The sequence below is a fragment of the Natator depressus genome, chromosome 6, assembly GCF_965152275.1.
Source record: "Natator depressus isolate rNatDep1 chromosome 6, rNatDep2.hap1, whole genome shotgun sequence".
NCBI classification, from domain to species: Eukaryota; Metazoa; Chordata; order Testudines; family Cheloniidae; genus Natator; species Natator depressus.
Genome location: NC_134239.1, coordinates 28,478,877 through 28,495,154, shown reverse-complemented (window position 1 = coordinate 28,495,154; position 16,278 = coordinate 28,478,877). Strand labels below are relative to the sequence as shown.

The 16,278-nt window shown below is 47.4% G+C and overlaps 1 protein-coding gene across 1 annotated transcript in view; it reads right to left on the bottom strand.

The window, feature by feature from the left end:
- IGSF22 (immunoglobulin superfamily member 22) overlaps positions 1–16,278 on the bottom strand; it is a 197,629-nt gene that overhangs the window by 17,911 nt on the left and 163,440 nt on the right. Inside the window, 7 exon segments of the mRNA XM_074954876.1 lie at positions 5,041–5,343; positions 5,585–5,881; positions 7,419–7,560; positions 8,215–8,339; positions 12,314–12,598; positions 13,782–14,054; positions 16,034–16,196. Of these exon segments, the coding sequence (XP_074810977.1) occupies positions 5,041–5,343; positions 5,585–5,881; positions 7,419–7,560; positions 8,215–8,339; positions 12,314–12,598; positions 13,782–14,054; positions 16,034–16,196 (1,588 nt within the window).

The following is a 16,278-nucleotide window of genomic DNA, read 5'->3' as shown; positions in this document are numbered from 1 at the left end:
TCATGCAGACTCCCTCTGGATGGGGCGACCACTCGTGGTGAGAGGAGAAGTCCCAGCTGAGCTGGTCCGCCAGGCCGGGAAGATAACAGGCTTCCAGGTAGATCTCGTGGCTGATGCAGAAGTCCCATAGACGGAGTGCCTCCTGACAGAGGGTCGATGCGCGCACTGCCCCCCTTGCCTGTTGATGTGGAACATCGAGTCTGTGTTGTCCATTAGGACTTGTACCACCTTGCCCGACAGATGGGGCAAGAAGACTCCACACACCAGCCAGATTGCTCGGAGCTCTTTGACGTTTATGTGCAACTGCACTTCGTTCGGGGACCACATCCCCTGAGTCTGGAGGACGCTGATATGCACCCCCGAGCCGAGGTCCAAAGCATCTGTTGACTTTTTGTCATTCACCAGTAGGCCCAGAGAGCAGCACGTAACTTGAAGCACCGCAACATCCCTTTGGACTTGAGACCTGGAGCTGCCCTTGACAAGCCAGTCGTCGAGGTACGGGAAGATCTGGATACCCCAGTGCCTGAGGTAAGCCACTACCACCAACATGCCCTTGGTAAACACTCTCGGTGCTGCTGCAAGGCCGAATGGAAGGACCGCAAACTGGTAGTGGTGGTGGCCGACTGTAAGCCGGAGGAAGTGTCTGTGTCCTTGAAATATCGCTATGTGGAAGCATGCATCCTTCAAGTCGAGGGTGGCATACCAGTCTCCCGGACCCAGGGAGGGGATAATAGAAGCCAGGAAAACCGTGTGAAACTTTAACTTCTTTAGATAGTTGTTGAGGTCTCACAGGTCCAGGATGGGCCCTTGGCCTTTGGGATTAAAAAGTACTGGAAATAGAACCGCTTGTTCCTGTACTCGAGAGGAACTTCTTCCACTGCACCCAGCTGTAGCAACCCCTTTACCCCCTGTGCGAGGAGACTCTCATAAGGGGGTCCCTGAAGAGGGACGGGGAAGGTGGGTGGGAAGGGGGGGTAGAAAGGAACTGGAGGGTATAACCCTGTTCCACTGTGCTGAGGACCCATTGATCCGAACTGATAGCTGACCAGGCAGGGAGGAAGAGGGAAAGGCAGTTGGAGAACACCGGGAAAGATGGATCTGGAGAATAGTCTGGTAGGTCGCCCTTGGGCGCACCCTCAAAACGACCGTTTGGCTTCCGCTTATTCCGGGTCGAGCCCGACTGGACAGAGGGTGGAGGCGGGTGGCTCGCACGGCGCTTGTAGCCCTTACTCGTTTATGGGGCTGGTCCTGTTGAGGCTGGCTCCCCTGGCCCTGTGGCTGCTGTGGTTTGAACCGCTTACATGCCATGGCTGGGATGTAGAGATCCAGGGTCTTCAGGGTGGTGCAGGAGTCCTTGAGGCCATGCAACTTGCTGTCTGTTTGCTCTGCAAATAGAGCCCAGCTATCGAAGGGCAGGTCCTGCATTGACTGTTGGGCCTCGGTGGAGAATCCAGAGAGGAGCAGCCAAGAGGCTCGCCTCATGGAGATAGTGGAAGCCATGGTGCGAGCATCAGCATCAGCAGCATTTGACGCTGCCTGGAGGGCCACCTTGGCCACAGTCGTGCCCTCATTGAGGATCCCTCACAACTCCTTCTTGGAAACTTCTGGGAGCGATCCTTCGAACTTGGCCATGGCTTGCCACATGTTGAAGTCATATCGGCCAAGGAGGGCTCGGTGGTTGGCTACTCTCAGCTGAAGGCTGGAAGACGAATAAACCTTATGTCCGAAAAGATCCAGCCTCCTGGAGTCTTTATTCTTGGGGATGGCCCCAGGTTGTCCTTGCCTCTCCTTGTGGTTAACCGCCTCGACCACAAGGGAATTGGAGGTTGGGTGGGAGTATAAGTACTCATGCCCCTTGGTTGGCACAAAGTACTTGCGTTTGGCGTTTTATAGATAGGGGCCAGGGAAGAGGGGGTCTGCCACAGGGCACCAGTGATCTTGGAAATCCCTTCATGAAGGGGAAGAGCCACCCTGGCAGGAAATGAGCAGCATAGGACATCGAACAGAGTCCGAGGTCTCTTCCAATTCCTCTGCCTGAGGCCCCAGGTTGAAAGCGACCCTCTTCAAAAGTTGCTGGGGTGCCTTGGCATCATCCTGAGGCACTGGGTGAGGGAGCCCCGTGAGAGCCTCATCTGGCGAGGATGAGGATGATGCCGGTGTTGTGGGAACCTCCACGTCCACTGGTGGTCCAGCAGCTTGCTCCCCTGGGTCCTCCTGGACCTGTGGGGACTTACCCCCCGAAGTCTCAAGCACCGGAGGGGGACGGGATACTGAAGCCGCTGGCCTCTCCGAGGCTCCTGACACCCATCGGGCAGCCTGGAAAGGTTGGGTGAACCCCCAAGGGTTCCATGGGTACCATGGCACCAGCCACTGCGCTTGGGGCCATGGGACAGATTTCAGTGCTGATAATGTAGACAGCACCGTCAGTACCGGGGCTTGTCCCACAGTCAGGGAACCTTGCTCCAAGCCAGAGCTACCAGTGGAGCGGTCAGTACCAGGCAACCAGGATTGGTCTGAGTGGTGCCTCTTGTCCGACCGGCGCCTGGTCTTGGTTGGGCTCTTGGGGACTGATGGCGTGTAGCAGATCTGCATCCGATACCTGGCGAGCCACGCGTCACGCTACTCCATCAGTACCAGGACATCAAATGGGAACGGGATCTACTATGGGCCAGTTGCCGGGAGGATTGTCCTGAGTACGGCAACCTTCCCTTTGGAAACAGGCAATGATGGCCTGGCAATTGGTGGTCTCTGGCGTCCAATCAGTCCCAGGATAGGTCCTGGGCCCTTGAGGACAGTCGGAGCTGGTCCCAGAATTCTTGCTGGGTGGCAAGTGCCTCAGAGGGTCTGCGCCAATCTACCGGCAAAGTATGCCTCGAGTCCCTCGATTGGTGCCCCCAATATGTGGACCGAAGAGGGCTCCACTGAGCCTGCCTCTGCAGTCCTGAGGCGTGGCGGCTGCGGGCGGGCCAACGCTGGTGGGACATCCCTCTCGATGGGGAACAGTACTACTGAGGTGGGGACACATGCATAGGTCCCAACGTGGGTTTTCCCTGAGACTGGGGTACCACAGGAGCTGATGATGGCGGCTCCGGGAGCGTCAGGATCTCCTGAGCCTCTTGAAGGGCTTCAGGCATTGACAGCACCTGAAGCTGGCCGGGGCCTGCACTGCTATCCAGAGTCACAGGCAAAGCATGGGATGGGCTGCACCGCTCGACTTGAGCTGGAGCCCGACTTCCCGAGGGGGATGTTGAGCTGCCCGACACAGGTCTTGGCTCTCCTCCTGACCTTTCCTTTCCCTTGCAGGAGGTAGGAGATCTTCCCCGCACAGTCTTTTTCGGCTTCTTGACTGGAACCATGGAGTGAGACTGGTGCCAGCTCGTGGACTGCACCAGGGGAGCACTGTGCATGGAGGCCATGGTGCTCAGTATGGAGTCGGACCGCTGCTTTGGTGCCGGAGTGAGTGCCAACTCCATTAGGCATGCTTTTCGACAGATATCGCACTCCTTTTTCATCCTAGGTTTGAAGGACTTACAGATATGGCACTTGTCACTTATGTGCCCTTCACCTATGCACCTTAGGCAGCTGGTATGTGAATCGCTGATGGGCATAGGCCGTCTGCAGCGATCACAGGGCTTAAAGCCTGGGGACCGGGGCATGCCCTGACCCCCGGCTGGGTCCCCTCTGGGACTAACGAAGAGTTCGAGAACTACTACTAAGGGCAACTAAGAAAGCACTAACTATATATAACTATTTTACAGGATTTCAAAATTCGCAAGAACAGAGAACGGAACAGCGCTACCCAAAGCAATGGATGTTCCAGCACTGTCACTGGTGGCAAGAAGGAACTGAGGGTGGGGGAAACCGGTGGCGCCCCTTATACCACACCATGCGGGTGCAACTCCAGAGGGCACCAGAGCCGGTCCCCTGTGGATACTGCTGAGGGAAAAACTTCAGGCACCGGAGCACACACACCTAATATGGAATGGACATGAGCAAGCACTCGAAGAATAACCAAGGTTGGAAGTTCCACCAGAGAACTGGTCAGTTAACTTTTTTTTTAAAATGTGGAAAATAATTTTTAATGACATTTTCCATGGAAAATTTCAAATTTTCAGTGAAAAATAAAAAATGGAAATTTTTCATTCAAAAATTTAAATATTTGTATTCTGAAATACTGCCACAGTGCCTACTGGAAGCTGTAGTTCCAGCACCTCAGGCTCTCATTCTCTTATGTTGGCTGAGCTTCCTGATTGGACTGTATCTCCCAGGATGCACCAAGACTGTGAATGATAGGAAGTCAGATGGGTGTGGTGCATTATGGGAAGTGTAGTTAGACTAAGGATCCTGGTCCATAGAAGAGAACGGGAGCATGAGATGCCTACATTACAAATCTCATGAGACACTCTGAAAGCATTTCAGAATTGAAATATTTCAGCTATTGGCTAAAAAATTATTTTGTTTTTGGGCATTCATTTTTTTAATTTAAATTTTGCATAGAAAGTAGACACTTTAAAAAAATAGTTTAGTCCCTTCCCTCCTACCCCCCATTTTTGTCAAAAAATTGATTTGATGAAAAAATTTCAAATTTCAAGCAGCCCTACCATACATAGCTATGCCCTTGTATAAAATAAACTAACAACATTGAATAGCAAATGGTGCAAAATCTCCCCCCGCCTTATTTTTGTTTTGGGTCTCTCTCAGCTCTGAGAGGTTGATCTAAGACAACACAGATAAGGTAAGTATTCTGTTAAGTTTGTGTAACCCTCATTTGGTGAGTGTGGGTCTTAGTGGCTAGTCCATAGGAGCAGTTTTTTAATACCCTACTGCTTGCCGTCAAAGGACATTGTCCCTGGTTCAAACCGACTGTCAGACCAAGTGAGGGACGGTTACAAAGGCCTGCCCTTCTTGAAGCTTTCAACTCTGAAGTGCAGAAAGTCAAAGAAGAGACAATGTCCTCTTGGAGGTGGGGGAGTGGGGGAGGGAAGGAGCAAAAATAAAGCCACATTAAAAATGGCAGCTCTGGAATGCTCAGGTGCTTACCAATAGGTTCCCCAGCAAAGATTTCTTCTGTCTCCAGTGGATCACTCAGACCTTCTGCATTGACAGCAATGATTCTGAACTGATAGGCTTTACCTTCCTCTACCTTATCAGTGGCAAATGTGGTGTGTTTGCTGTCAGTTTCCCCAATTTTGATCCAGGACTTTTTCCCAGCCATCTTCTTTTCAATGATGAAGTGGGTCACTTGCTTTCCTCCATTGTCTCTGGGTGCTTTCCATTTCATTTTAATGCATTTTCCTGTACGCTCTAGCAATTCCACTTTACCCTGTGGTGGTTTTGGTTTGTCTGCAACATTGGGAGATAAACAGTGAGTGGATGGCCATTATTTAGAAGGCTATCTCCTCATCTGGTGTAAATCGGTGTTAGAGTTACATGGATTTACACCAGCTGATCTTCTGAGTCACATTCTGTCCCCCATGCAGGGATTTCTGAGCTTTGGACCCACAGTGGCCTCAGACTGCACCTTTACAACTCTACATGTCTACAGAACCAGTGAATTGCTATAAATGATTTGTTCAGGACCTACCAACAATGTTGAGAAACATATTCGCAATAGCTGAACCACAATCATTTTTCAGCTTCAGCATAATATTTCCGCTGTCTTCTCTCACACAGTTTTTTATTGTGAGCATTGCATAATCACTGGCTTTTTCCATCACAACCTTCTCCTCCTCTGTCACCTCAACACCGTCCTTGAACCAGGTGACTTTTGGCAGTGGCTTTCCCTTGAATGGGACCTTGATGTATGCTGTATGCCCGGCCTTCACAGTCACTGGGTGTGCCGCCAAAACCTCCAGCACAGATGGGTCAATGACAGGAACATCTTGGAAAAAAATGGAAAAAAGACACATAAATAACTGCAGCCACAAAGGTACTCTGGTGCTTTTAATGCATTAGTGAGTTCCCCTGCCACGGTGGCATTGTTCAGGGCCTTAACTTCTTCACCCTCAAATTTCTTTAATGGTAGAATCCCTGATTTTATAAAGGTCCTGAGGGGCTCCCAGTATATTCACTATCTTTGGATTCAGATATTCCGGTTTTCCCAATTACCGTACAGAGACCTGTCTGGCTTGCCCAAGACTGTCCAGCTCAGCAGAAGAGGAGACAAGGGGCCTCCAGGGAGCATCAGTCTCAAGAAGTTCCTGAGTTCCAGAGGACTGAAGGTTAAATCCTGTGGTGATTCTAAGCTCTGCAAGGCACAAGGCTAAATCCCTGTGATGCTCCTGACCAAGGGCCAAATTCTACTGAGTACTATGAAATTATGTATCCATTAAGTACACACATAATTGCTTCAGGAATTGCAAACAATGAGTAATTATTCATGGAGTGATGTCAGATTGGAAGGAGGTCTCAAATGGGGTTCCATAGGGATCCTACATCTTGGTAGGGGGTTAGACTAGATAATCCTGGCAGTCCCTTCTAACCCTATGGTTCTATGATTCTATAAAACCAGTGAGACTACTTGCAGAGTAAGGTACTACGGGAATAGAAAAGTATTGTGCACTATGAATAATGTTGCAGAATACGGCTGCCACTAGAGCTGGCTCGAAAACAGTATTTTCTGCCAATTTTTTTATAAAAAAGATTTCATAATTTTAAACAACATATTTTGCTGAAATTGTCCTGTTTGTCAATGAAAAACTGATCTCCCCTCCGACAGCGAAACAATTTCTGTTTTCATTTTTTGTGCATACAACCAGAACTTTTAGAAACCATTTTTTTTCCATGAAAAATTTCATTTATAAAAGGCCACTTTTTGTCAAAAAAATCCTTTTTTGAACAAAAGAAGTCACGATCTACAGCCCCAACCAAATTGCGCAGTGTAGGTTTTTAATTAAACAGAGTTCAGTTACATTTTTTTCAATCTAGAATGTTCATATGTTAGTAACTAGTTTGTGCTACACTCTGCCCGATGTCTCAGTAACAATCACCAGTCTGAGCCCTATTCGTTTAAATGACAGAGGCAGGCTGACTGCTATGTTAAAAGTGAAGGGAGTTTGAAGAGCTCATTTAGCGCCATCTGCCTGCCAAGAGTTAGGCAAAAAAAATATTTTCCTGCTAGAAGATTTTTCTTGTTGTTCCTACAGGAGTAATACTCAACAAATGGTTCAGGCCATATTTTTTCAAATTGCGATGCTTAAAGATAGGCTCCTAAATCTAGCCACTTAAAATGATTTTCTGATTTACTCCCATTAAAGCGTGAGCAAATGGCCTTTTGTGTGTCAAGAAATGGGGTTTTGCACACACAAGTGGATGAGACTGCAAATGTCACAGGCCCCAGGAAGGAGGCCTGTTAGAAATTTGATCCGACACGTGCAAATGATTGATTCGTGAGTAGTGTTAAGGAAAGGAGGTAGTACCTGCAATGGCTATGGTGGCCTCACTTTCTGCCCCCTTGGCTCTGAACGTGTACTTCCCTTCATGTTCCTCTCCCATTTTGTCAATGATCAATTTGTGGACAGCTCCCTGCTTGACTATCTGGATTCCTGTCATATCCGTGATCTGAAAGGAAGATTAAGGCAGCTTACAAAAGACCTAATCAGAGATTCTTGACTATAAGGGCCTGATTAGAACAAGGAACAAAGAGTCAGGAATCCTGGCTGGTATGCTTGTAAAATGCTTTGTGATTCTTGGCTGAAAAGCGTGTCAGTGTCGGGTGTTATGTATTCACTGTGAGGATCTGAATGATCAGTGCTTCTCACTGGGGGAGCCACTCTGCACATGAAATCTGACTGGGGCAGCACCTTGGTGTCCAGTGGATATATTGCCAAATTTGCTGATGACCTGGGGTGGGGAGGGAGTGGGACCTGCTGACCCCGTGGGGAAGGATGTGATTCCGTGAGAGAGAGGGACAGGCTGAGAAGGTTGGTTAGAAGGTGTGGGAAGGGAGTGATCCAATGACTTTTGGGGTACTTGGCAGAGGAAGATAGATGACAAGCAAAGAAAGGGTGGGTGCCAAGCTAAAGGGATTCAAAACATAAAGAAGACAGAGGTTCCATTTGAGTTGGGAAGACTTAGACCAGTTTGTCCATCCTTATTCTAGGTTCCTTTTCAAGTTATCAACACTGGGCCGATACCTGCAGTCCTTACTCAGGCAAAAATCCCACTAACTTTTTCCAGCCCTTCATTTTTCTAATTACAACATAAACTCTTTACCTCTTTGCCATCCTTCAGCCAAACTCCCTCTACCTTCTCATCATTGAGGACAACGCAGAGCTCTGCTGGGTTCCCAGTTGGAGCCTGAACATCAGACATGCCGCTCTTGACTGTAGCAAATCTCTCTGAAAAAATCCCAGGGAGAGTAAGGAATAAGTGAATAAGGACAGTGAGTAAAAACAACTTTGACTCACCAAGCGCTTCTGCACCAAAGCACAGAATTAGCAAGGGATAAACCTCATACCATAAAGGTGTTTGGTTCAGTTGTGATAAACAACTAGACACTTACTAGGATCACACACTGGCTCCTGTCTCTAATTGATAAGTTCAATTTTATGATGGGAAAAGGGAGCAGAGAAACCCACTGGCAGAGACATCTGCCAACAAGGAGGACAGGTGAATGTGTTAATATATCACAGCTGAGAGATGGGGACAACTGGAAGGGGCTGATATGCCAATAGCGATTGTAAGGTCAAGCTTCCCAAGAAACAGGGGAAAGAATGTCTCTCTAAGAAATCTCTCCTCAGTGTGCAAAGGCCATTGGGGGTAAATTCATTGCTTCTGACCTGCCCCCTCTGGAAAATAGGAAGGAGGTGGTCTTTTTAAAGGGATGGGTTTTAAATCAAGTTTTAAAAAGGCCAGAGGAGTTGAAAGCTCATCAGGACACCTGTTCATGTGAAATCTCTCCTCCCCCCCCCCCCCGCCTCCAATTTTCTGTCTGAAGAAGTAGGAGAAGCTAAAATATACCCTTGATCTTCCCCTAGCCAGGAGGATGGAATACACAGCCAGCCCTGCATATGCTGTTTATGTCATTCTAACAAGTGGCCTGTAGATGGCACTCATATATCAGTCTTTGTGTTGGCCTCTTCCCTCCCTTCCCCTGAAGACCAAGAGCCAAATTCAACCTGACATGAGCGGGCACATTCCACAAACCCAGGGCCAGGTTAACGGATAGTCTCTATAGGCACATGATGGCACAGGAATCTGAGTTTTCATTTTAAAACCATTCTCTTCACAGCCCTCATGGCTGCACAAAGATATGCTGAAAAGATGAACCGTGTGTAACCCATGCAGTGACCCCTGCCTGAGTCTGCAGGGAGCCTGAAACAATAGCTGTAAAGGAGTGAATCGCCACATTAATTTCAAAGGGCTTTTAACTCTGAAACATCATGCTCTCGGGCACGGCGGGGCGGGGAGGAACCATGCCAAACTACTCTGATAGAAGACTGCATTGCGAAGGGCTTTGTTGCCACCCCAGCCTGGCTCTGCTGAGGTGGTATTGGCAGAGTCTCCTTCCCCCTCACCCCGAGTCCTCTGCTCAGGTGGGTGGGGAAGAGTCCTTCCCCTTTCGGAACAGACCCCAGTTTACCTGGAGATGAGGAGCAGTGGTCTGTGGAAAGGGTGGTGTGCCCAACCCAGCTGTTGTGTGGGTGTCCCTTGCCACTGCCACCCCAAACAGGGGTGAAGCCCCTGGTGCATGGGCAGGGTCATGGTGGGGGTGGGGTCATGCCCCCCTCTCAGAGTATGCCCAAGCCCCCTATTAGCCTTGTTTAAACCTGTGCTGCATTTGGTCTCTCCATCCTTCCTAGGATTATGAATACTGAGCTTCGTCCTGAGCCTGTCCTTCCTGAATGACAGGTCTGTGCACTGCCCCTGCCCTGCCACACCGTCTGGCTTTATGTGGGGGAAATAGGTGTTTATCCATTCATTCTCTGTGCCGGTTCTTCTAAGATGGGCTTCTATGAGACAACACTTTTTATGGCAGGAAGCTCGGTATACATCAAAGCCAACCTGCCTCCACCATTAGTCACCTGAATATGGTAAAGGCCACTAGAACTCAGAAAGTGGCTCAGAAAAATCTGACTCTGGTTTAAGCTGAAGTACCAGGTGCATGCAACTGGGTTATATTGAGTTTTTTCCCCTTTTTGGCTTTGCCTCTTTCCATTGAATTTTCTAGACAGCAGTTTATTCTACAGGACTACTAATACCATTACAATATTTGTTCATGTAACAATAATAAAAAGAAAAGGAGGACTTGTGGCACCTTAGAGACTAACCAATTTATTTGAGCATAAGCTTTCATGGGCTACAGCTCACTTCATCGGATGGATACTGTGGAAAATACAGAAGATGTTTGTTTTTATACATGCAAATCATGAAAAAATGGGTGTTTATCACTACAAAAGGTTTTCTCTCCCCCCACCCCACTCTGCTGCTGGTAATAGCTTATGTAAAGTGATCACTCTCCTTACAATGTGTATGATAATCAAGGTGGGCCATTTCCAGCACAAATCCAGGTTTTCTCCCCCCCTCACACACACACAAACCCACTCTCCTGTTGGTAATAGCTTATCTAAAGTGATCACTCTCCTTACTCTTCTGGCTCTATCAATCTGTTTCTTCACTTCCGCAGGTGGGTCCCAGAAGTCACCTACTACAGGACAGGCCTAACAAAGAAAATAACAGAACGCCACTAGCCGTCACCTTCAGCCCCCAACTAAAACCCCTCCACCGCATTATCAAGGATCTACAACCTATCCTGAAGGATGACCCAACACTCTCACAGATCTTGGGAGACAAGCCAGTCCTTCCCTACAGACAGACCCCCAACCTGAAGCGAATACTCACCAGCAACCACATACCACACAACAGAACCACTAACCCAGGAACCTATCCTTGCAACAAAGCCCGTTGCCAACTGTGCCCACATATCTATTCAGGGGACATTATCACAGGGCCTAATAACATCAGCCACACTATCAGAGGCTCGTTCACCTGCACGTCTATCAATGTGATATATGCCATCATGTGCCAGCAATGCCCCTCTGCCATGTACGTTGGTCAAACTGGACAGTCTCTACGTAAAAGAATAAATGGACACAAATCAGATGTCAAGAATTATAACATTCATAAACCAGTCGGAGAACACTTCAATCTCTCTGGTCACGCGATTACAGACATGAAAGTTGCGATATTACAACAGAAAAACTTCAAATCCAGACTCCAGCGAGAGACTGCTGAATTGGAATTCATTTGCAAATTGGATACAATTAACTTAGGCTTGAATAGAGACTGGCAGTGGCTAAGTCATTATGCAAGGTAACCTATTTCCCCTTGTTTTCGTAACCCCCCCCCCCAGACGTTCTTGTTAAACCCTGGATTTGTGCTGGAAATGGCCCACCTTGATTATCATACACATTGTAAGAAGAGTGATCACTTTAGATAAGCTATTACCAACAGGATAATGCGTTTGGGGGTGGGGGGGTGGGAAGAAAACCTGGATTTGTGCTGGAAATGGCCCACCTTGATTGTCACACACATTGTAAGGAGAGTGATCACTTTACATAAGCTATTACCAGCAGGAGAGTGGGGTGGGGGGAGAGAAAACCTTTTGTAGTGATAAACACCCATTTTTTCATGATTTGCGTGTATAAAAACAAACATCTTCTGTATTTTCCACAGTATGCATCCGATGAAGTGAGCTGTAGCTCACGAAAGCTTATGCTCAAATAAATTGGTTAGTCTCTAAGGTGCCACAAGTACTCCTTTTCTTTTTGCGAATACAGACTAACACGGCTGTTACTCTGAAATCTGTAACAATAATGATAATTAATATTTACATCAGTGATCTCCTGAAACTGTGGCCTATGTACTACTGGTACTAGGCGGGAGGCAATCAGATGCTGCGCGGGACACTTTAAAGTATTAGGATAAAACTCCCTTACGCTCACACTGATTAAAATCACAAAGAGACACTGAATACTTGTGAGTTTCAGACGCCTGTACGCAAGGTCTTAATCTACTGCTTTACGCTTATATAGCATCTTGGATCAAAGAAAGGCACTTAGCAGATAATGGTTATCTATTAACTCTGCTCTACAAATAGGAAAACAGATGCACAAGGAGGTTAAGTGATTTGCCCCACGTCAAAGAGCAACTACACTGCCGAGTGAGAAACAGAACCCAAGTCACCTGATGCCAAGTCCCCTGCTGTAACCACTAGACAAGACAGCATCTCTGTAACGTAGAACAGCGCAGCATGATTAAAGTTTGTTTCTCTTCTCAGTTCAAACCATGCTCTTGACCCAGTTGCCCTTACCTTCCACCGTTACATTGGCAGTGCTGCAGTACTCTGTTGGGTCATTATCTTGCATAGCAACCACTGTGTACTCTCCTGAGTCACTCAGCTCAGCATCATCAATGATTAGCTCTGCCCTCTTCCCTTCACGTGTCATGCTGTATTTGTCAGACCTCTCAATCACCCTCCCATCCTTCATCCACTTCAGTGTAACATCTTTAGAGGTCAGCTCACACTCCAGGCAAGCTTTCCCCTTCTCCTTGACTCGGACATTCTTCAGGTTGCTGAGAAATTTAATTGGAATTCCTTGAGAAAGAGGGAGGGTAAAGAGATCAGCAGTATGAAATTTCATATTTGCGAAATAATCTTAGAAATCAAGGCTAGAGAGGGTCTGTTAGTATCACCTCAGCGGGGTATTAATATGCTGTTGTGGGGGAGAGAGATTCCAAGCTTAGAACTTTACTTCCAAGATGGCTGCCGCTTCTGTAGGTAACATATTTTCCCTGATGAGTATGGTGCAAACTGCACGGCTGTCTGAGTATAAAACCTTGGTGCCTCATGTAATAGTCTTTGGGTGGAGACCTAAACTGAAACGTGAGAGGCTGGCTCCCATTCCTTAACTCTTTGGTTGCACCAAAAAGGACTTGCTTCATTGTTTGCAACTGGTCCTCTTCAAATGCCTCCAAAACAATGATGCTGATTCTATTTGAAGCCCCTTGGTAATGACAGCAAAGCATTTTGGGACACATCTGAGAAGGGTAGGTTGAAAACCTTTGCTGAGGGCCTGGAGTAGCATGGACAGGAATCACAGAAAGATTGGGAGGGTAAAGTACTGGGGCCACATGAGTAGAGCGATGGAGATAGCTCTTTCACCAAAAACAATATTAGAAAAGACTCCAAGGTATTGGGTGTTGGTTACAGTTACCGCAATACTGGTGATAGCACTGATCTTACATTTGCACAAGATCCCTGAAGAGCTTTGCAGCCTTAAACTAATGCAAAACATACACAGGGGATCATCTCCTCTTCTGTTGAAATGCGGCAGATTCTGAGTTGAATACCTTTTTTTTCTTTGCTCCATTTTGATTGTTCTCTGTTTTCATGTAATCAATAAGTTCAGTCTTATTGTGCTTTTGATGATAAACTCCTCCCTTTCCCTTCAAATTTCCCTATGCATTTGCCCTCTTTTTTAAATCAAATCAGTTGGACAATGATCAATAGCTAAATCTCAATGAAATAGGGACTGTGCTTTCTGAACCTGAGAGGTTTCTTCTAAAATTCCCTACAGTCTATGGAATCCAGAACAGAAAAGTATGGTCTTTGTCCCCTTCAGTGACTGATCCACAAAAGCACTTGATGAGTCTGCTACTACTTTCAGCTAATGGAGTTAGCGGGGCTTTTCATCTCTGTAGGTCCCCCATTCAAATGCTGCCGTGAAAGGTTTGATTACATACATACTGCTCAGGCATGCCATCCCTGCATCACTTACGTTCAATGAAGAGTGGCGCTTTCTGCACCAGATCCCCAGCCTGGGCGCTAAATTCTCCAATGTCGCTGGGCCGAACGTCCTTTATTTTCAACGTGTGGGTTAATCCATCGTCAGATGTGATGATCTCATATTTGTCGTCCCGCTTCAGCTCCTTCCCATTGAACTTCCAGGTGAAATTGGGCACTTTTTTGGACAGGCGGATTTCAAACACTGCTGTCTGCCTTTCTGTCACTTTCAGTGGCTTCAGTTCTGCCAGGAACTTTAGGGGCTCATCTGTTAAGATGTGGACAGACAAACAGTCATGCTTACAGTTTAAATTTGTTCCTAAATGTAGGGGGTTTTCCTACACTGTGTTGGGCCAGATCCTCAGCTGGAGTAAATCAACATAGCTCCATTGAAGTCAATAGAGCTACACTGATTTGCACCACCTGAGAACTGGGCACTACCATTTTGATTTCTTTTGCATGGAGATAACAGGGACATATGCATCCTTAATATAAGCTGGCACACCTCCGATTAACTTCACAGAGACCTGCGTCCACTTATGCTATGGCTGATCGTGGTCCCTGGGACTTAATAAAAATGGAAAGTTTTCCTACAAAGCTGATCACCAGTGCGCACATTGCTTTTTAGTCCAGTTCTTCTGCCTTACTCCTATTCTTTTTCTCCCCTTTATTCTAGTCACCGTAAAGCAGGGATCTCAAACTCAAATCACCACGACGGCCACGTGAGGACTAGTACATTGGCCCGAGGGCCGCATCACTGACACCTTTTCATACAAAGAAACAAAAGCCCCTGCTCTGCCCACAGCCCCGCCCCCACTCCACCCCTTCCATGAGGCTTCACCCCTTCCCCGCCCCCATTCCAACACCTTCCCCAAAGTCCCTGCCCCACCTCCGCCACTTCCCTGCTCATATTCCAACCCCTTCCCCAAATCCCTGCCCCGGCCCTGCCTCTTCTCCGCCTCCTCCCCTGAGCACGCTGCGTCCCCGCTCCTTCCCCCTCTCTCCTGGAAAGTCTAAGCACTGCCAAACAGCTGTTTGGTGGCAGGAAGCACTGGGAGGCAGGTGGAGGAGCGGGGATGCGGTGCATTTGGGGGGGGGTGGAGGCGGGGGGGGCATGGGGTGAGGGGAGCTATGGCGGACCGCAGGAAATAACTCCGTGGGCCCCATGCAGCCTGCGGGCCGCGTGTTTGAGACCCCTGCTGTAAAGCAAATGGCCTCAGGTCAGTGCAGCCAAGATCCAGAAACCTTCCTAGAATTTGTATTTCATCTGGAGCCATCTGCCATGCAGAGAGACGGCAGTCAGGTCAGACACTCCTGAGGCTGCCGTTTCAGAAACAGAGCAGTTCCATGATCACTCTGTGGCCTAAGAGGAGTTTGTCACCCTACTGGATAACCTGTGCCAAATGCATCTACTTGTATTTGACACATAGTGTAATATTTTACTTTCATGAATAAAGAATGAGAACTGACAGCACTAGGAGGACCTTATTCTTCCTGTGGTCCTCTTGAAAACAAGTAGCAAAATAAGATACTTCCCAATGCGAGTACTAGGGGCAGAACATGTCCCCAGGAGATGGGCCAGCTACAACAGAAAGAGTTGGCAGATAAGGGGCATAACAGAGTACTGCGGGTAAGGAAGGCGGCAGTCTTTATCCTGATGATTTGGGCAGTAATTTAAGGCAGCTTTGTTGCTGTATGCAAAATGGACAGGATCCATGATTTCCTGAGAAACTGCAACCGCACACTTGTCCTGCAACAGCAAGGACTAGCAATGGAGAAAGGTCTCCAATCTTCTCTGGGTGTGTACATTCCCCTCCATTCCTGGTGACTTTGTGTAAGCATGGTTCACTTCCATTAAAAGGACACTGCCAAGGTGTTTTTCATCATTTACATCTTTCCCCCTACACTCTGCTGATTCATATCCCAGCCAACCCCATTGACGTCAGTGGGGAATTTGGCCTATTGTGTATAATAACCAAGCTTCATGCTGAAATTTACCATCTCAGACGTACATCCCTTGATCATATGTGCACAGTGGTTTTTGTGAGGTTGATCAGGACATGTACCGTAGTGGGTTTCTGTTTCAGGATAGAAAGACCAGTGAGTCATGGATGTTGCAAATAGATATAAAAAAAGATACATAGGTTCGAGTTTGACTCACCAACCTTGACAGTGTCCTTTTAAGTACATAATCTTCAGTTTCATCGTGACATACGCACTATCATGCATTTAAAAATAAAAAATTACCTATCACTTTCAGTTGTGCTGAGAGTTTCTTGTCAGCCACAATTAGACTGTAGGTGCCCCAGTCTTTTTCATTCACATTTAAGATGTACAGCATATACTTTGTACCCATCTGCTTTATTTCATATTTTCCTAGGCAGTACTGAATACGCAAGGGATCATTACCCTGAAAAGGAGAACATTGACATCTTTGACAATGTGGCACCTTTGAAAGGCTCTTCCAAGAAACACAGATGCATGTGGAATAT